Here is a 21,738-nt window from a genome sequence, read left to right as displayed (position 1 = left end):
AAAGGTCAGAGGTTTGAACCTACCAGTGGCTCCAAGGGAGAAAAGGCCTGGTGATCTGCCCCCATAAAGATTACAGCCTGGGAAACCCTACGGGGCAGTTCTACTCTCTTGCACAGGGCTGCTATGAGTCCGAATCGACACAGCGGCACACAGCAACAACAATTGGTAAAAGAAAAGCCATACATTTAACTGTAGCTGGACAAATAGAGGTTTCTCACTATCCTTAAGATATAAAGACCAAAAACAAACAGTTCAGAAAATCATACTTTTTCATGATACTGATACCTGAGGCACAGTCCTAATGTTCTTGGCAGTTATTTTTGTATGATTCTTTCTAGTAGTCTTTCTAACTTTATGCAGATACCATAATGACAAAATGTTCCTGTTGTTAGGTGCTGTCGAGTCACTACTGTCTCATAGTGACCCTGTGCACAACAGAATGAAACACTGTCCGGTCCTGTGCCATTCTCACAATTGTTGCTATGCTTGAGCCCATTGTTGCAGATACTGTGTCAATCCATCTCGTTGAGGGTCTTCCGCTTTTTCATTGACCCTCTACTTTTCCAAGCATGATGTCTTTCTCCAGGGATGATCCCTTCTGATAACATGTCCAAAGTATGTGAGACACATCTTTGCTTTTTAACACTTTAAAGCAATCTCTTGCACTGATTTGCCCAGTGCAATGCATCTTTTGATTTCTTGACTGCTGCTTCCATGAGCGTTGATTATAGATTGAAGTAAAATAAAATCCTTGACAGCCTCAGTCTTTTCGTCTTTTATCATAATGTTGCTTATTGGTCTAGTTGCAAGAATTTTTGTTTTCTTTATGTTGAGGTGCAATCCATACTGAAGGCTGTGGTCTTTGATCATCAGTAAGTGCTTTAAGTCCCCTTAACTCTCAGCAAGCAAGGTTGTGTCATCTGCATAATGCAGGTTGTTAATGAGTCTTCCTCCAATCCTGATTCCCTGTTCATCTAGTCCAGTTTCTCGGATTATTTGCTCGGCATACAAATTGAATCGGTATGGTAAAAAGATGCAACCCTAATGCACACCCTTTCTGATGTTAAATCATGCAATATCCCCTTGTTCTGTTCGAATGACTGCCTGTTGATCCACGTACAGATTCCTCATGAGCACAACTAAGTGTTCTGGAATTCCCGTTCTCTGCAATGTCATCTATAATTTATGATCCACACAGTTGAATGCCTTGTTCATAGTATTCTTTTGTAATCCTTTTTATTTCTGTAGGCTCAATTATAATGTCCATACTTTCTTTTCTGATTTTAGTTACATGCATGTTTTCTCTTTTTCCTTGTCGGTCTAGCCAGAGGTGTGTTGATCTTATTGGTCTTTTTAAAGAACTGACTTTTGGCTTCATTGATTTTCTTTTGTTTTTCTGTTCTCTTTTTTGTTTATCTGCACTGTGATCTTTGTTATTTCCTTCCTTCTTCTAACTTTGGGCTCAGTCGCACTTTTTCTAGTTCTTCAAGGAGTAAAGTTTAGTTATTGATTTATGATCTTTTTTAATGTACGTGTTTACAGCTATAAATTTTTCTCTGAGCACTGTCGTTGGCAGCACCCCATAAGTTTTGGCATGCTGTGCTTTCATTTTCATTCGTGTCTAAGTGTTTTCTTATTTGTCTTGTGGTATCTTCTTGACTCTTTGGCTGTTTAATGGTGTATTTTAATATCCACATGTTTGTGTAATATCCAGTTTTCCTTGTTTTTGGTTTCTAGTTTCAATCCGTGTGGTCGGAGAAGATACTTTGTATGATTTTAATCGTTTTAAATTTGTGGACACTTGTTTTGTGACCTAACTTGCAACCTATCCTGGATGATGACCCATTTGTACTGGAGAAGAATGTCAGTGTGTTGTTGATACCTGTTAGGCTTAGTTGGTTCATGGGAGCATTTGATACATGGTAATATACTTTCCTGATTACTTTTTTTTTTTTAACTGTTAAGACTTGATTTATTCTTATAGCTCTGGCGGGCATGGTCTTTTTTGAATTTAATTTCTTTTTTATTACTGGAAGGAGGAGGATATAGCAGAGAGAGAGACTGTTCGTATGTAGAACAGAATGTAGACTCATTTTATCCATATACTGTTAAGTAAAAATCGTAAGACAGAGAAGCAGAAGGTTGGGATTTTGTTCAAATACACAATTAGCTTTTTTTAATATAAGTCACTTGCATTATCAGGTTACAGTGGTGTGGTGTCCTTTTCTTGTATTCTGCCCTAAGCTGAAATCCATCTGAAACCATTAGCTCTTCTAAGTCCTCTGTGAGTGCTATAAACCCTGTCTTCTGGTTTTTAAAAGCCCTGCCCTCTGCTGGTTTCAGATTTCACTGTTGTAACTTGGATGTAGCTTTAAAAAGCACATTAGGAGTTGCATTGCATCTACCTCTAATTAACTGTGTTTTATGTGTTTATGTTTAGTTAGGGTAAAATAACAGTTTTAAAGCATTATTTGTTAAAATTAACATTTTCCAAACTCATCTCTGGCCAAAAAACAAGGACTTTTTTTTTTTTCAGACACTAATGCTGTCAAATATTTAATTCCTTGTTCAGTACTCCATGTTATACATGTGCATATGTGTCAAAAGAATAAATTTTGATCCTTCATTTTGGTGGTGATAGATTCTGACTATCACAGTAAATCCAACTCTCCACTAGAACTCTGGTGATAGTTGAATTTGGGATATTTAAGCTTGAAGGCTTCGGAATTGGGATCAGACCCAGAAGGAATGATGTTATAGTGAATGGAAGAGCAGAATCACTTATTTAAAAGTAACATTACCTGGGATCCTCTTTACTCTTGCTGAATCAGAACCTTTTGGAATAGAACTCCAGAGCCCAGGTTACTTTTTTTTGCATGCTAAAGGTTGAGAACTGCAAACAAGTGACTTTTAGGAGTAAATTTTCTGTGTGTTGTAATATTCTACTAAAGCGTGTGTCAGTTGCTTTCAGAGTTGTAGAAGTCAACACCAGACGGATGTGGAATTGTTTTTTTTATCACCAGTTGTTATATTTCTATACAGTCGGAAACTATTGAGCTAGCAAAGGTAGGCATGAAAGTAGCACATTATCGGATAGAAGCAGCAGCCAAGACTGGCAATAATGTCTCAGGGGTTTCAGCTGTGACATGGCAAATGAGACAGTCACCTGATATATTATTCATACGTTAGTCACAGTGCTTTTTGTTTGAGGTATTTCAGACTCTGAGGTCACAAAACAACGAACAGCCTTTTGCAGAAGTTTTAAAGTTATGCCTTTTGAAAGGAAAAAAGATGTTGCATAAAGTAAAATGTGAAAGCGTCTTTCTCCTTTTCCTTTCTTTTCACTATGCAAGGGTTCCCTTTGTTTATTAAAGGTTTTGAATGTGTTCTTCCAGAGCCTTCCTCTGCTCATGAATGTTTGTATCTACATTTACATATGCGCATGTATACATATATTCAGGTACGTGTATACATATTTAAAAATAGATACAAACAGATTGCCCGTTTTCTTCCAAAGGTTATAGCAGTCTACATTTCCATTATTGTAGGATATCAGCAGTCTTTAAATATTTTGTGAATATGATATAATATACATAATGAAATAATTTTTTGCACTTTTACTATTAGTGAGGTTTAGCATTTTTTTTTTTTTTTTAAAAGGTAGCCTCTCTTGTTTAGTGGTTTGGTTGTTGAGTTCCTTTATTTTAAAATTAAATTGTTTTGACTTGTCAGAGCTCTTTGTATGTGTGGATATTTAGCTTTTTGACTGTTACATTGAAGATAACTTTTAATTTTTTAATGGTATAATAATTGGCATTTTGATTTGTGTTGGAAATTCTTCTGAGTCCTTTATGTGTATTATTTCATTTAATTCTCACTGTTGTCATCTCTACTTTATGGATGTGGTAATTCCATGCAACAAGATTATATAGCTGGTTTGAACACACGTAACTACAAAGTGGTAGAGCCAGGATTTGCATCTGGAAAGGCTGGTTTCAAAACTATTACTCTGAATCTCTCCACTACATTTTTTCCTTCAACTTTGAAGTGTAAAAACACAAATATTCAAATTTAATATGAAAAAAAATTAAAATAAGCATAGATATTCTAAAAGCTAGCATTTAATACAAGTATTTCTATAGGTATTATCCATAGACTTTTGAGAGCATTGTCCTGTTTCTATTTAGAACTGACCCTCAGTGGCATATTCCTTCTCTTTTATCTTGTTGCACTGATTATCATCATAGTCTCTTAAATCAGTCTTCTTGCCAGTCATTCTGCATTAATCCATCCTCAGCACTGCTACCAGAATAATCATTTTGAGCAAGTTTTGATCATGCCACTCATTCCTTTGAGTGGATACTTTGCAGTGATAGCACATTTCTTGCTAAATGAAGGCAAGACTCTTTCCCTAATAAGGCAGTTGAAGATTTGTACAACTCTGCTTCATCTTTACCTTTCAAGAATTGCCTTGAGCAACTCTTCTTGACAGTTACTCAGTGTTGCAGATAAATGGAATGATCTCTTTCTCTTCTTCTGCAGTCACATTCTCCTGGCTTCATACTTGCCCTTAAGCAGCAGAAGAAGCTGACTGGCTGATTATGCTGATGAGAAATTTGAGAATGTTTGATAGCGTATAGAATTTTTGGGAGGGCTAGAGAACCAAACTTAAGGTTAAACTTCCAGGTAGCATTCCTTAAACCACATCAGAGGACTGTCTTTCTCTTACCCACCAAGCAGTGAAGGAAACCCCAGCTGCCCCACTGCTGCCATTGCTGTCGTCATCATAGGGAGCAGATACGTCTGCTGTGGCCCGATCAGCCAAAAAAGGTAGCTGCACACAGAGCCTGTTTTCTCATGTGTCTCACTTTCAAACTAAATCTTGTGCATAAGCTTCTGCATCGTAGTTGCAGAGCGTACTGGGAATTTAAGATCTGAAATTTATTTTGGAAGGTTGGACTCACAATGCGGGAATTCTCCTGAACACAAAAAGGTTCTGCAGAAACCAATAGGCAGCTGTGTATGTGATAAATGTGCACTGTAATACTTTAGCCCGTATTCCTCCATCTGTAATGGTTTTCCCTTTTTGTCTCCAGGTAAATAAATCCTATGTAATCACCAACCGAAATTCTTTTTTTAAAAATTCTTCTGCTTGACTCTCTTCTGAATTTTTTTTATGGCTGTATGAACATTTCTTTTTCCATTACTTTTTTTTTTTATTTAAAACGGTGCTAAAAACAAGTAATGTTTAAATATATTCTTGTATAAGAGTCAAACAATATGAAAGGGATATAGAATAAAATGCAAAAGTTAACTTTCATCATTCACCTTCTATTCCCCCTTCCCGCAACTTTAAATTGCTATCCCCTTTCTAGATATCCCTCTGATGAAATTATAATCTGTGGTTTTAATGTGGAACATTTGATGATAATTTGCTACTCGTTGGTGTTCATTGAGAATTAAAAAAAAAGAACACATCTGTTGCGGTCGAGTTGATCTTAACTCATAGCAACTCTGTAGGACAGAGTAGAACTGCCCATAGGGTTTCCGAGGAGCAGCAGGTGAATTTGAACTGCCGACCTGAGCTCTTAAATCACTGGGCTACCAGGGCTGCAACGTCGAGTGTAGAGACCCTTATTTATCTTTGAGCTTCCATAGAACCTACTAAAACTATTGCTGTTTGTGCAATAACATGATTACCTGACCTAAGGTAATAGAGGCTGTGCAGTCATTTTGAAAATAAAATTTACAACTTGGTGATTTAATGAGTATACAGAGAAAAATAGGAATCAAAATAGACTCCAAGAGTTCTAGCTTGGTAATTATGTCACTGATGGTGTCATTAACCGAGGCTGGGAAGGTAGGCACCACTCTGTTTTTGTAAATATATTGCCAAAACCCTCCCTCATTATCCTCCATTACTGCAGGAACTCCTTTATCCATAGTTCTGATATGAATATGCGTTTAGTAAGGTGAGGAAAACACTCAGATTTGGCATAGATTTCCACAGTTCAGGAAAGACATTGAAAAATACCGTTTTCTGATGCAGTTGTGTCTGAGCCTTCAGAGCTGGATTATCTGTAAGACTTCTTGAGAGGGAGATACCTTTTTCTGTTAAGTGGTATGATAAATATAAACCCCTTTTCTAGGCATTTTCCACCTGTAAATAGGTAATAATGGGCATGTGCTTTTTTGTGTATCCATATTTGGAAAATAATGTTTGAAATGTTTTAGATAAATTTAAAGGAATAACAATAATATTTTAAATCTTTCATTTTGCGAAAGTGTCTCTGAAAAATTTGTGCTGGGAAACCATATTCAGATTTTTATTTGGCATTTTGCATTTGACCCATTTTCTTTTTAATTATACATAACTAACCTGGCAATCATTCCTCTTTCCAGATCATTCAACCTCAAGTGGCACCTTATCGTTTAAGCCTAGTCGATCGTTGGTTACCCTCCCTACTGCCCACGTGATGCCGTCTAACTCCAGCTCTTCAGTTTCCCGACACAGGGAGTCATTGACTTCAGATGGCTCAAAGTGGAGCACAAGCCTCATGCAAACAATGGGAAATCGCAGCAGAGGGGAGCAGGACTCTTCACTAGACATGAAGGACTTCCAGCCCCTCCGGAAATGGTCATCTTTATCCAAGCTCACTGCCCCCGATAACTGCAGCCAGGGTGGCATTGTACACACCGAAGAGTCCCGGAATGGTTTGGAAAAGACAGGGAGGAGCAAAGCTTTAACATCACAACTAAGGACGACAGTTGGGCCTAACTGCTTACATGATAGTATGGAGATGCTTAAACTAGAGGACAAGGAAATAAATAAAAAACGGTCATCAACTCTGGACTGTAAATATAAATTCGAGAGCTGTAGCAAAGAGGACGTTAGAGCCTTTCCCTCCACACTTAGGAGACAGGCCTTAGACATGACATATAGTGCCTTACCTGAAAGCAAGCCCATTATGACAAGCTCAGAGGCTTTTGAACCCCCGAAATACTTAATACTTGGTCAACAGGAAGTAGGTGGGGTTCCCATTCAGCCTTCTGTGAGGACTCAAATGTGGCTTACAGAGCAGTTGCGGACAAATCCTTTGGAATGTAGAGCTACAGAGGATTCTTACAGTTTAGCTCCTTGGCAACAACAGCAGATTGAAGAGTTTAGACAAGGAAGTGAGACGCCAATGCAGGTAAGGCTCAAAATCTAGTGTCTGCTTCCCTCTACTGGATGTTATGAGTACAACAACTTGCAGTAAGCATATCATAATGTTTTGTTTTTGCTTTCCCTTTGCTTTTTTCTTTCCCCTCCAAGTTAATAAACATAGATGTTATAGATTTGAAAAGTATTGAGTTAAAAAATAAAATTTACAAAACATTTGAGACTAACATAAAAAACTTAAAATCTTGCACCTAATTCGGTCCTTTTTTTTCTCATTAGTTAAATGGACATAAAAATAAAACCATTCAGTCTAAAGAAATTGGGAACAGAACAGAAACAAAGAAATTATCATGCTATAGTAGAAGTAATATTAACCTTGGATTATAAGGTCCTAGATGTTATTTCTGGTTCTGTCATGTCCAGTGGATCATACCCTGTACTTACTGCTGAATTTCTCTGGTCTCCGTTTATTCATCTATAAAATGAGAAGGTAGGACTAAAGTCATCTGTGAAGTTTTGGTAATGGTTGCTATGTATCAGAATGAAACAGATGTGCTTATTTAAAAGGATTAAATTGGGTCAAGGTTTTTTGGTTAATCATTTAAGGAAAACATTTTATGATAAAGTCTGTAGCTTCTAATGGGTCTGGGAACTAACATGTAAAAGTGTAAATTTCTTGATCTGGAAATGTTTCTTTTTCAAGCTAGTTTCCTGCAGCTTATTTTAACTGAGAAACTAAGCATCTATAGAATTTTTAATGAATATCAGTTTTTTTTTTACTAATAGAATTTTTTGAAACAAATTAATTCCATCAAAAATTGCAAAATTTCCTTAGAGTGAAAATCTAAAATCAATATTCGTAAATGTAAAAAATAGTAAAGCATATTTAAAAGGAATAGAGTCTATGAAAGGATAAGGAGATCACTTCTGTGGAAGCCTAATGAAGCTGAGTACAGCCCCAAAATACGCATACAACCTCACGTGCTACGCTTGTAGGAGAGCCCTTCACACATCGCCTGTGGCACCTTTACTCTTATTTTGGACAGAGTTCTTGACATCTTTGTATGCCTCTTTAAACCACATAGAAACAGAAGCATCATTACTTGTGAATCAGAAATGAGCAATTTAATCAGACTTATTTGTGAGTTACCAGTTCAGGTGACTGACTGAAAGATAGGAAGCAATTTTCAAATGCTATCACATTTTAGTTCTCAAATGCTTGTGATTATAGAAGAACAGGGATCTGGCAGTTTTTGTCTCCAGCTGGCGTCTTTGCACAGACTTGAAGCTATCATTATGTCCCATTATTGTACTGTAACCTGAAGTAGGTGTGGTAGAGAGAAAGATAACCCAGAAAAGTGGGCAAATTTAAAGGAATAAGTGCTAATTTGAACACTCCTTCTCTCATTCTGTTTGCTTGTTTATCCTCTCTTCTTATCCCTAGGATGTTTTAAAGATCTGAGTTACAGTCATTGAAAAGAGGAAGATAGAACTTTGTGCCTTTAAATCATGTAGGGGCTTGGCACCTAATAATTTTAGCGTGTTTTACTGGAAAATTCCTCTTAGGTAAATCAAAAATGTAAATTAGAAGTTTAATAAAATGACTTAAAGTAAACTGGGTTTTTATCTAACGTGAAATTAGAATGAAAAAGTTCTTTTTTTTCTAACTTTGGGAGTATTTTATGTATTCTTTTACCTTCTCTGATAAGAAACAGTTTTCTTTGCTTATTTTTGCACCGTTTGTCTTTAATTTTTTTGTTGTCGTTGTTTGAGATAATCTTCCAACTTACCTTAAAATATGTGGACACTATGACACTGTCAATAGAATATGACTTTATGACACACTGAATAGGTAGCTGAAAAGCTTATAATTAATTTTTGTCTACTTGTTTTAATAAATAAAATTAGTGTTTGAACTTTTTTATCTTTATAGCTTTTTGTCAGCTTTTCTACTTAGTATTGGCACGTAATTTCTAGACATTTTAAAGTGCGCTGTTACTTAGCAGAACAGATCTTTTTTGACTAGAGTTCAGCTGCTAACCATAAAGGTCGCAGTTCGAATAAAAAGGCGCTCCTTGGAAACCATATGGGGTAGTTCTACTCTGTGCTATAGGGTTGCTGTGAGTCAGAATCAACTCCACTCGACAGCAGTGGGTTTCTTTTTCTTTTAAATCATTCTCTCACTTTGCTGGAAAAAACTCGTAAATAATCAAGGATAAGTAATCTCTAGTTAGTAACAATATTTTGTGTAGGTCTGCCATCTTGTGTCTGTACTAGGAAATTTTTATTTTATTTGGGAAAAGTAACCAAAAACAACCTGTAAAGTCAAAGCTACTTATAGATTGTTGTATGTTCATATAACAGTATGAGTGTTTTACATAGCAATTTCATTGTGTTCAAGGACATTCATTTTCTTATAGGGTCATCCTGATTATTTGCACTAAACAGGTACTCATTTTTAACCAAGTAAAATGTAAAAGGCAACGTTAAACATTAAAAAATTAGTTCTTTCTTAATACTCTGTAAACTAAGGTTAGAATTTTTTCTAAAGTAGAAATTAATTGAGCATTTGGTATTTAAAGTTCTTTAAATACATTTTTTATTGTATCTTACTCTTTACACATCATGATGAACAGAATAAGTTCATTTAAAGAATGGGTTTTCGTTCTTCATTGTAATCTGAGTAATAGTATTCTGTAATCCCAAAGTACAAGGTTTTAATTTCTATCAAAGGCAGAGTGAAAAACAACAAAAAAAATTATTTCAGTATACTGAGGAAAAACCCATAATTTCACAGTTAATAGCTTGAAGTTGATGTAATGAACAATGTAGTAAAAAGGAATGAGACTTACTTTAAATGTCCTACTTATTTTTAAGATCAGGGCAGCTGTCATAGAACTTAATTACTTTTTGCATGGATAATTGCTGAGACTGGTGAGGTGAGTGTCTGACCTATTATTTAACATACTTCCTGGTTTTGATTAGGGATCTCCAACAAGGTGAGGCTTTGCTGAAAAAGAAAAAAACAAAACAAAACAAAACTCTTTCTCCCTCTGTTCCTCACCTCACTGAGCCAAAACTACCACCTTTCGCATCTCCAGTACATCTCTTGGCTTTAGGGAATTTAAAAGCAGTGTTTCCATTATTCTGTAAGCAACACTTGTGTTAGAAACTGAGATCAATATAGATATTTCAAATTCTTTTAGTAACCATATTTTAGAAAATCACGTGGCAAATTACACATTCTCTATTCCTTTAATGCTATATTAATAACATGTCTTGAACTGAGGTTAAAGACTGTTGGGTTATGTAGTATAGGGGTAAACAGTTTTAGTCTTAATTTTAAACTAAGTCAACTACTTAATTTTGGTGAATATATTTTCTAAGACCAATTTTTACTTAACGTCTGTTATATGAGTTGTTGGAAGGTGTTTTAGTATGATGAGAGGGGAAATTGAAAAAGCACTCAGCAAGAAAGTAGTTGCAGATTAGCATTGCTGAGTTTATAATTTAGCTCAGTAGAGTGGCCTACAAAATAGTGGGTGTTTACCATCTGGTTTGAGCCCTGGTTGTAAAGTGGTTAAAGCCCTCTGCTGTCAACCAAAAAGGTTGGCATTTGGAACCCACCAGCTGCTCCGTGGGAGAAAGATGTGACAGTCTGCTTATATAAAGATTTACAGCCTTGGAAACCCTGTGGGGCAGTCCTATTCTGTCCTATAGGATTGCTATGAGTTGGAATCAACTTGACGGCAATGGGTTACCATCCAGGTGATAGATTAGGAAAATAGCTATGTCGTATTATAAACAAGGATACCCTGGTGGCATAGTGGTTAAGTGCTACAGCTGCTAACCAAAGGGTTGGTAGTTTGAATCCGCCAAGTGATCCTTGGAAACTCTATGGGGCAGTTCTACTGTGTCCTGTAGGGTCGCTATGAGTTGGAATCGACTCGATGGCACTGGGTTTGGTTTTGGTATTATAAACAATTGATGGGACAAAAAAGTTTATTTCAAAATGTAATAATTAGTTAATATTTAGAGAGAGAATTCAGGTTTTTTTTTTTTTTTTTTTTGATGCTTGAAATAATGGATTCTCTGTCATTGGAGATCTTCTATTGTATTCTTTCCTGTATTGGGTGTGAGGTTGGAATAGAAGACACTATGTAAAATCATTGTAAATTCTTAAGATTTCATGATTTCTAGGATATTATATGGCAAGTTATGTACTGTAGCTCAGATAATCAACTACAGTGCCTTAAATTAAGCTTAGACTCTACTCTGTTACCATATTAGTAATTATGGCTAGTCACGCTGTCTGATATTAACTACCAGTTGTCATCTGTTGGTCATAATGCCCTAGAGAGAACAGATTTATGGTTCACCTACATGTATTAGAATTCTGTAATTCTTTGAAAAGGTGTTCAAGAGGAATTTCATTTATGTAATAAGAGTCTTTTTCCTAGTAGATTCTTAATTTTTTTTTAAATGTTAATAGTGGCATAGAAGAGTTTCTATTTTAGAATGGAGGTTCTGAATAATGATACTTTATTTGAATTGTTATATTGGTGAAGACCTGAAAAATACTTAGTAACTATCAAAAAAGTTTTTATAGTACAATATAATTTATATGTACCCCAAACAGTGAAGCCAGTGCTTAATATCTGAAGTGGAACTTGGTAGCAGTGCAGTTTCAAAACTAAATACCTATTCTAGCCTCAGAAAAGATTTGGGATAGAAACTAACAAGCCATGGCAAGGAAATGAATAGTTACATTATACACACTTATATTATAGTCACTTTAAAGTTAGTTTTTGAAAATAAAGCACTGATCATGTTTACAAGATCCAGCAGGTGAATAAATTTGTCGACAATTTGTTCTGGTCTGAATCTTGACCTTCTCACAGAAATTCTTCTGCTCCGGAAGTGGTCTTTTACGCAGTGGTGTTTTCCCCTCTTCATGGGATGGCAGATGTTAAGCTGCTGTGGTAAACTGTAGAACTGGAGGCTGCAGCGAGACTTCAGAGAAGCATCACAATGATGCAGATCAGCAAGAGGCATATTAAGATGAGACAGAAATTGATAAACAGGTTCTGGAAGTTTTGGCGTGCCTGTTGGGGCACTTCAATGGTGGAAGCTCTCCTTATAGCGGAGCGAGTGAGGTGTTGGACTTTCTCCATGACACCGGAAGGCAGGAAGTCTGAAGTTTTTAAAAGGCCAAGCGAAAGAAGGAAAAGCTGGCAGTCAAATGTGAGACCACTGTCTTCTTTTAGGTAGCCTGGAATATAAAAATAGTAAACCGATGAAGATCATATGCATAACCTACTCTCTGAACAGGTAAAACACAATTTTGTGTTAATTCATCTTCCTCAAAATGGTTTGTATTTATAACATCAGATGTCTCCAGTCTGTGTGTGTAAGTATTGTGGGTCTGTCTGTTTCTCTCAGTGTTTTTTTTTTTGTGTGTGTGGGGGGAGTGTTACCACGACTCTGTATTTCTCTGGTACTTTTCATGTAGTAACTTCAGCCTTTGCCCCCTGCACCGATTGACTAGAAGTACAGTTTGGTTTAGTGTGTCACTTGTTTTGGTCTGTTCCCTTGGGCAGAGGTTCTTACTTACAGTTTCATTAAGACTATTTTTCTGTGAAGGTAATTGGTGTCAGCATTTAGTGTTTTAGTAGCTCCAGAGCAACTCTCATAAAAAGAAATGCATATAACAAAGTATTCTCCAGGATGTTGATTTTGATCCAGAATAAAAGCAAAAATTAGAAGTGTTTTATTAGAAATATAGATTCAAATTATTTGTGGTTCCTTTCTATGATTCAATAGCTTTATAGAATGTTATTTTAATGACATTTTAGCAAGACTTGGTATTAAGTTGAAGACTGTCAAGCTGAGAAGGGGTGGTAATAAAATTATCATCCTTTCTCTGTCTACCACAGACAATTCCTGCTTATAAGTGACCTGTATATAAGAGCAGTGGCTTTCATCTTGCCTTCTTTCAGAGCTCCCGAAAGCTGTTGGCTGCCCATGGGACCTAGGCCTTGTTAGTTAATAAAACAAAACAAAAATTTAAAACAAGTAACACGTCTTTATAGAAAAATTAAATATAGACTAAAAATAACTATAAATTAACTGCCCAAACATAATGACTGTTAAACATCTGGAGATATTTTATTGTCAATAAGATTTTATTGTCAATCAAAACTGTATCAGAAATTAGAAAAATGAGAAATGGAATAAAAATTAACTATAATTAACTGCCCAGAGGTAATGGCTGTTAATGTTTGGTGATATATCATTGTTACTCAAGATATTATTACCTTACTCCACCTGCCAGATACTGCTACTTCATTTTCTCCCTAGTCTTTTATATCTCATATGAAAGCCCACCTCAGCCTGTCAGCCCTGTTCCTGAGAGATTAGACTAATGCTGAAGAGAGCAGAGGGGAGTACTGAAAGAATGGGAAAAGGGAAGGTATATATATATCAGGCATGACCGATTATTATTTGGCATTTCATTTTACAGAGAAACCATGTTCTATATGGTGATGAGATTCTGTGGTTTTAGTACTTCAACTTGACTGCATTATATTTCAAATTATATATAGACTGAGTTTTCATTTGGCTTGAGACTCTGGCCTTCTTCATAGTATTGGTCTATAGCAAGGAATTCTGAATAGCCAACTTAACATCAAACTTCAGTCTCTCGAGGGGTTGGTAACAACCTGTTTTTGCTAGCATATATTCTTCATTGTCCAACACAAGTGGCTGTTTGCAAGCCTAGTTTTGGCATCCTGAAGGCTGTAATTTGTTTATAACACTTTCTACTCAAAATAGCAGCTTTATTTGGTAGGTATCTCTAATTACTTCTGTTTCAATTCTTCTAAAATACTGTAAAAAAAAAAAAGGGGTCTATTTTGTTTCATATACCCTTTAGATTACTACTTCTGCTTGTATGTACTTATTGTATAGTGAATTTGTACTATTGAGGAATTGTGGAAAGATTATTTTTATTTCTTCATTTATTTGACTAGTGGCTTTATATGAGGATTTATAACAATACAGTTAAGGAAGGAATAAGAATTAGCATTGCTGATTCCTGTTTGAACTTAGATTTTTGTGAAATTTCAGGACTTAAATGGTCTGAATTAAAAGACAAAATTATATTGAGATAATTCTTACTCAGATAAACATGGAAAAGGAGGAAGCCGGCCAGGAGTTAGTCAGGAAGCATATACAAAGCTCATTCCTGTCCTGATGCTGATGAGTGGTACTTCAGTTACATGATACATGTCACCTTTCCATAAATACCTCGTTCCCTTTTATGATTCTGTCCTTTGCACATGTTGTTCTGACTGCCTGGAATGCCCCCCTCCCTTCCCTCCACTGTTGATTCTTTGCCTGGCAAACTCCAGTTCGTCCTTAAAGGCCCAGTTTGAATATCACTTCTTCGATGAAATCTTGCAGTATTCATTAAGGCAGAATTAACTGTCCCCTCTGCTAGGTTTCCTGTAGGTAGAGCTTTGGTGTTACCTGTTACCAAGATACTTAAAGTCAAGTTATGGTATAATTTCTATTTACGCGTTTGTGTCCCAACTAGACTTCTGGTTTGTGGATACAAGGAACCACATCTTCATTGTGTACCTTAGTACCTAGTGCATAATTGGTACTATTTGAATAAATAATTATCAGTGAAGTAGAATGAGAAATTTTTATGATTAAAATTTTTAGGAAATTGTAAATGATCAAAGATAGTGCTATGTTTGACAGATTAACCAGTTAGAGTAACAGGATTTGATAGCTGAGCAGATAACGTCTACTGCTGTTCTCAAGTCTCTTTCTGTCACAGATGAGGAAAATGAGGCTTAGAGGGTTTACCTAAATTCGTGCTCTCCTGATTAGCACAACATTAACCTGCACTGTACGTAATTAAGGTTTGTACATATGAGTATCTGGTGTTTGAGAGGCACAAAGAAGTGTGCACTAAAGTGATGAGCTCTCTATTGTTGGAAGTATAGTGTGCTATTTCTTGTCAAACTTTAGAGCCCTGCTGGCGAGTGGTTAAAGCACTTGGCTGCTAACCAAAATATTGGTGGTTTGAACGCACCAGCCGATCTGCGGGAGAAAGTGTGGCAGTCTGCTGCTGGAAAGATTACAGCCTTGGAAACTTTTCGTGACAGTTCTACTCTGTCTTAAAGGGTTGCTATGAGTTGGAATCAACTCGATGGCAGTGAGTTATTGTCAAACTTTGAAATATGTTGTAATTCTAAAGTGATGTGTAGTATTTATAATTTTATGTTAAAACAAAAAAATGTGCATTGCATACTGAGATGTTAGCTGTACGCTAATTGGGCTCAGTTTCTTTTATTTATTTTACAGTGGTACAATCTGAAATGTATTGAATCCTAACTTTGCTGGACATCTAGTCTCTATGGTAATAATTAAATCAGATTTCATCCATAGAGATGGAGTTTCCTATCTATCATGTGCTAAGAATTGAAAAGCTGTGTGGGGAACAACACAATCCTATTTTGGGAGTTGTCTGTGACCTTCAATTCACCACATCATAATTTATGGCATGGTTGTCAGGTGTTTATCATTCTTTTCTCTGCACTGACAAGCACACTATGAGTTTAGAACTGTTGCTTTTTTTTTTTTTTTTTTTTTCCACCTTATCTCTTTCTTAGACCCAAGCTGGTTAATAGAGTAATATTTGATGGAAAGCCTAGAAAAATAAACAGCTTAATTTTATTTAATTTCATCTGACATTTTAAGAGCATTTTTTTAGGATAGTCATAAATAGATCATGTTGGGATGTTCCAACCTTGCGTTGGCATAAACAACCATGGAGAGTGAAATTGACTTTTTTTTAAAAGGATGACAATTCACGTAAGGTATTTTGGGACAAGAAGAATATGGACACTGTAAAGATTAATCATCCAGGCCCTAGAATCAGAATACAAAAAATGCTAAAGATGTTGTATAGGAATTTGGTGGTAGAAATGCCAAGTCCCCTACCTCTTAACCTGCAAGTAAGAGGCAGAAAAGTACCTTACAAAGTTATCTTTGTGTATGGGATCCAAGATTATCCTAATTTTTGGAGGGATGGGAAGAATATAGCTAATTTCTTACTATTCTTTTTGTAGGATTTATAAAGTCTTTGGTTGCCCTCTTCCTTTCTTGCTCAAAGAAAGTGAAATTGGGAAGTAACAAAGTCAGCTTCAAAATACTCTGTTTTTTGAAGTGGAAGAAGGAAAAAGACAAACCACAGGCAACTCCAATCCTTCAAGAAATATCATGTGCCATATTAGGCCACATGCTGGGTTAAAAGTATTATCTCAGGTTCTCTAGAAGTCCTCAGAAACTGGTGGCGTAGCGGTTAAGAGGTTGGCTCCTAACCAAAAGGTCGGCAGTTCGAATCCACCACGTGCTCCTTGGAAACCCTATGGGCCAGCTCTGCTGTGTCCTATAGAGTTGCTATAGGTCAGAGTCGACTCAATGGCAATGTTTTTTTTTTTTTTTCTTTTAAATAGAAGTCCTCACTTTGTAATTAATCATTTCTTCAACGTAAAATCAGATGCATTGTTGTGCAAAAGGAATCTCAGACTCTTGGAAGCTTTTGGTGGCTTGTTCTGTGACTTGCTGGATATTGAAGCCCTAATGATGTTCTGTATACTGAGCAGTAAACCCTACCCATTATTTAAGCACACTTTTTTTTTTTTAGTGCTTTGCAGAACTTTCTGAACTTTAGCTTTTGGTGTACTCTGCTGAAATTAGACATTCCTGAGATTCTTTATCTGTATTTCTGGAATTTTGCTTCTCTTCCTTTTGTTCCCCTTTATTCTTGTTTACTTATTTGTTCTTTTAGTAAATCGGGGCATATATTGTCTAATGAATTAAAGTAATACGTATTGTAGACCATGTCTGACAGATGTATTTTTGGATTGCCCCTCCCCTCATTTAATTGGTTCAGAAGATTAGAATTCTCTAGATTGAGTTTGAATAAACAGGATTCATCTGTGTTAGTGTTATTTTGAGGCTTTATATTTTGCTACTGTCCTCTGTTATTTCCACAGATAAATAGAAGTGCTTGTGTATGAATCTTTTTTTTTTTTTAACTTATTGAAATAAATCAGGGAATTTCGTTGTTAGATTTATCATGAATCTGCTGGCATCCGAATTCCTTTTTGAGATTGCCCAGTACTAAACTTGTAAGTGCTATTTAAAATTGCTTTGTGGCACCAATATTTCAGAGCTTTGTTGGTCCAGACTGGCTATATGAAAGAATCTTTAAACTGCTGCGGCTTGGTTACTAGAAGAATTTTATAAACATATATTCTTGACCCCATAAGGAAACATTGCCTCACCTTAAAGCTCTGCCTTGAGAATTTATTAAAAAACAGCACAGAGAGATTTTCTGAGATCGGCACGTTGTTGTTGCTATTCTGTCTGTAGGCTTGTCTTCATTATCTGTTTATTTCTGTTAAATACCGAAGCAATAATTTAAAAATGAACTTACTTGCGATTAAGATATGCTTCTTAACTCTGTGGATTCCAATTCATAATGACCTCACAGGTTTTCCAAGGCTGTAAATCTATGGAAGCAGACTGCCACATCTTTCTCCTGCGGAGATGCTGGTTTTTTCAAACCTCTGACCTTTTGGTTAGCAGTCAGTGTCTTTAATAGCCACTGCACCACCAGGGCTCGTATAGCTAGATTTTAGCTTTTTTTGGGGAGGCGGGGAGAAGGTGTGGGGGAGAGATGTTGGGAAAGGTCTAAGAAAAAAGAATACCCCCAATAATGTGAGTGAACTGATCAACCTTTTTGTTTTTGTTTGAAAGCCCTGAAGGTGGAATACAATTTAAAAAGCACTAGAGGTCCTCAGTTGACTACAAGTATGCCAGCGGCAGCGCACACTGTGCTCATTTTCATGGTGTTTTTGGCAATGCATGCTTCATAATTAGGTAGGGTGAGAACGTGGATGTACTTTTTCTAGAAAAGATACTACATCTCCTCTGATTTAGGTCACTTTAATTTAGAAGGGTGTTTTCCTTGATTTCTAACTGTTAGGTTTACTCTTTTGCCAGTCTGATCAGCACTGTATTAATTCACAATTTAGGTAAAAGTTATTGGTTTTCATAGCATGAATAACAAAGCAGGATTTCTCTGATCAAGCATATCAGAACAAAGGGCTGGATATTTAGATGGTAGAATGAGGTAGATAGAAATGAAACTGAGGAAAACTGAGAATTTAATATGGACTGAAGGAAAGTACCCAAGTGTAGATTTTGTGAAAAGTTTTGAGGAGGAATTAACCTTTATTCCAGTTATCAAGGCAGCTAAATGAATCAAAGGCATGAGATTTTGGCAGTGAAACAAGTAAAATAAAAGAAAAATTTGTTTTGATTGATCGTGGCATGTGTTTTTGTTTTTTGAAGTGTGCAATTTTTTTGAGTTTTGCCTTCCAGGGTGTATTGTTTAATCAGGAGAGTATTATTTAGGCTATCAAGGGCGTAAGGCCTGATGCATAAATTAACTTGAAATGGTTTAAAATTAAAATAGAAGTTTGCATCCTCTGGATTTGCCTTTTAGATTGCCAGTTACAGTATTTGAAGTCCATTTTGCTTTGCCAGTGTCATGATTTATTTTTAACCCATGTTGATTGGTGTATAGGATGATCATGTGGTTTAGAGTCATAAAACCTAGGTTCCAACCAGTGCTTTCTTATTTCCTAGCTCTGTGACCTTGGCAGTTCACCTGTTTGCATTCGTTTCCTAAATTGTAAAATGGAGATGCTGTGTGTAGTATATATGGAGTTAGAGGATCAAACTGGGTATTTGTATACACAGTGCATTTAGAAAATTGTTCTTCAAAAATAAAGAAGGAAGTTTTAATGACCCTCATTTCCAGGATTGTTTTTAAAAAAAAAAAACCCACTAATTTAGAGAGGTACTCTAACCTTCACATTTGAAACCTTTAGTTTTTTCTTCTTTAATTTAGTGATTTATACAGATACTCTCCTCTTGTCACCAATTAATTAGTGAGATTAGGAAAGAATATGTATAAATATGTAATCAAATGAAGTTTACTTCTGGAATATTATTTTCCTTTGTGTCTGTTAAGATGTTATTAAAATATCTGAGAGTTTTTAGAAATAAGAGTGATGTGGCTCCTCTTACTAAAGCAAGTACTCTAGCTCTATCACAGAGTTTTAAAACAGAGTTTTTCACAGTTTAGACATCCTTCACATTTTTTCATTGTATTTCACCTAATACTTAAAAAAAATTTTAGCACTTAGGCTTAAACCACATGTCTTTATAAATAAAGGCAACACTTAAGTTTTACCTCGTAGTGACAGCAGTGAACTGTCGTGTTGTTGTTAGGTGCCATCAAGTCGGCTCCAACTCATAGCAACAAACTAGTTGGGGCCTAATGTCTGGCAGGAGGGCATACGTTTGAAATTTGAACAGTCACTGTAGTTACGGAAGTTCCGTTAACCCGGACACACTATTTAGCTAAGGGTAACTTTAGTAGAGCATTTCTGCTGTTTTTAGAAATTGTCTACTTTTTGGGCAGTATGTGATATGGTGAAGTTCTGGTACAATAAAGGAACTTGTGACCTCATTTGAAGTGTGAGAATGTAATTTTATATTTGAATAAAATGTATAAATATGCACATAAAACACATGCATTGAGTGACTTATGTAATATGAAAGGGAGAACATTCATAGAAGATATTAAGAAGCAACTGGGGTGCCTCAGTGGTAGAAAAAAATTAGAAATATTTTTGCATTCTTAAGGAAAGCTGCTTACAGAATTATGAAGTTCTTACTTGTAGTGAGCGGTAAAGTTAACACTTAGAGGAACTGAGAATTCTAGAGGTAAATTTTATTTTTGCATATGTATGAAAATAAAAATAATGAAATAAAAGCTATGTCATATTCTTTATGCTATGACTGGTAGAGATTTAAGAATGAGGAAACATTTCATATATATATTAAATTGAGGATTATAACACAGTAGAATTGAAATAGAAGTCATAATATTTATTGCAGCATCTCCATTCCTCTGCATTTTTTCTTTTCTTTAAATGCGGAAGAGGAAAACTGAGGAACACTGGCAAACACTTGACAAAACTATATCCATTGATAGGCAGAATAAACATACATTTCATCAGATTGGCTCAAATGAAATATTGAGGAACATTTTTGCTGCCAAAATGACTTTTTTATTTTGAAAGTATTGAATTTATTATTCTGTAATTCTGAAAAGATTTTTCTATGTGTTTTTGGCAGGTGTTATATTAAAGTTTCTAAACTTATTTTTTATAATATACTCTTGAATTTATAAGTAACTCAATTTATTAAAAGCTTGGGTTTTTAAATGTGTTAAAAGTTGCCTGAACTTTATAGAGAGGACAAAAAAATCTTCAAGAGCATTTTAAAAGTAGCTCGTATTACATACTCTAAAGTTCCATTGTATCCACTATATTTATTCACGGTAAGGAATCACAATGTCCTAGGGGAACAGGCACGCCGATGGGCAGTCACACGACTGCTCATAGTATTCCAGATGTAAATAGACAACCAGTCCTGCCCTGTTTCTCAGCAGAGTAACAAATAACAAAATAAAGCCATTGTTTTTACATGGAGAAATTAAACCACCACCACCACCAAATATGGAAACATAACGGGGAAGATTTTTACATTGGCAGAAGTTCACATTTGAAAAGCAAAATAAAAGTGGAAGTTAAAATAAGCTGACAAACCAATAACCCGGTTCAAAGATGAATATGACCCAAATTCCAAAGTTTAAGTCCTTTATGCTCATTCTTTCTGTCACTGAATGGATGTGAATTTTTTTAGAAATTAAACTTTTTGTTATACTAAACATGTTATTGTCTAATTTTGAACTAAAATTCACAAAATGTGATTAACTGCTTTTTCAAAGTTCAGTAAGTTTGAATTTAGAAAATGAAAATTACCAAAATCAGTGAACTCTACTTCTTACCTTGGCTGCCAGTATGGTACTCTGTATTCTAAGTTGTATGAAGTCTTACAGGTGGTCAGCTGGGAAGTTTTCTGACTCTGTTACCAGGTTTATGGGAACAATTGAAGTACATGGAGGAGAAAAAGTGTTCTAGGGAGGTCTTATGATGTCACACAGGAATTCTGAAGTTATGATTGGTTAGCTGTAGTTTTATCACAACCAAACTCTTCAGAACTTCATTTGTCTTACTTTAGGCATGGAAAGGTCATTAACACTTTGTGTTCTTCATTTTTTAATTTAACAAAGTATATGGCAGATAAATGAAAAAAAAAAGTTTTGGGTGGTGTTCAGAAAGCTCTCTTTAAGGTTTCATGTGTCTTCAGGCTTAGAGAGAGTTGTATACTGTAAAATGTCTGTTGATAATATTGAAGAGCTAAAATGGTCATAGTAATATGAATTTTAATAGAGTCAGAATAATAATACTGACTTGCCTCAAACAATTTTCATCAAGTTGTTGTTGCTACAGCTTTAAAAAAAAAATACTGCAGCTTTATACTGTTAGCTTTATAATGTTAGTAAGACAAAAATT

At 35.6% G+C, this 21,738-nt stretch overlaps 2 protein-coding genes across 2 annotated transcripts in view; one reads left to right on the top strand and one right to left on the bottom strand.

Moving 5' to 3' along the window:
* Window positions 1-21,738, top strand: part of CEP85L (centrosomal protein 85 like) — a 139,006-nt gene that overhangs the window by 41,795 nt on the left and 75,473 nt on the right. The window contains exon 3 of the mRNA XM_049899818.1: window positions 6,403-7,193. Coding sequence (XP_049755775.1) covers window positions 6,403-7,193 — 791 coding nt within the window. The remainder of the gene's footprint in view (window positions 1-6,402; window positions 7,194-21,738) is intronic.
* PLN (phospholamban) lies at window positions 9,782-21,281 on the bottom strand. The gene is made up of 2 exons (XM_049899848.1): window positions 21,171-21,281; window positions 9,782-12,434 (listed from the first exon to the last, which is right to left on the bottom strand). The coding sequence occupies exon 2, from the start codon at window positions 12,334-12,336 to the stop codon at window positions 12,178-12,180; it is 159 nt and encodes a 52-aa protein (XP_049755805.1). The 5' UTR covers window positions 12,337-12,434; window positions 21,171-21,281; the 3' UTR covers window positions 9,782-12,177.

The sequence above is a fragment of the Elephas maximus genome, chromosome 1 (assembly GCF_024166365.1).
Source record: "Elephas maximus indicus isolate mEleMax1 chromosome 1, mEleMax1 primary haplotype, whole genome shotgun sequence".
Classification (NCBI taxonomy): Eukaryota; Metazoa; Chordata; class Mammalia; order Proboscidea; family Elephantidae; genus Elephas; species Elephas maximus.
Note: the sequence above shows the minus strand (reverse complement) of the source record. Positions and strands in the feature narration are given on the sequence as shown.

Bases quoted from the DNA above. Each gene is read 5' to 3' on its own strand.
- PLN (XM_049899848.1), bottom strand. From the start codon at position 12,336: ATGGAGAAAGTCCAACACCTCACTCGCTCCGCTATAAGGAGAGCTTCC.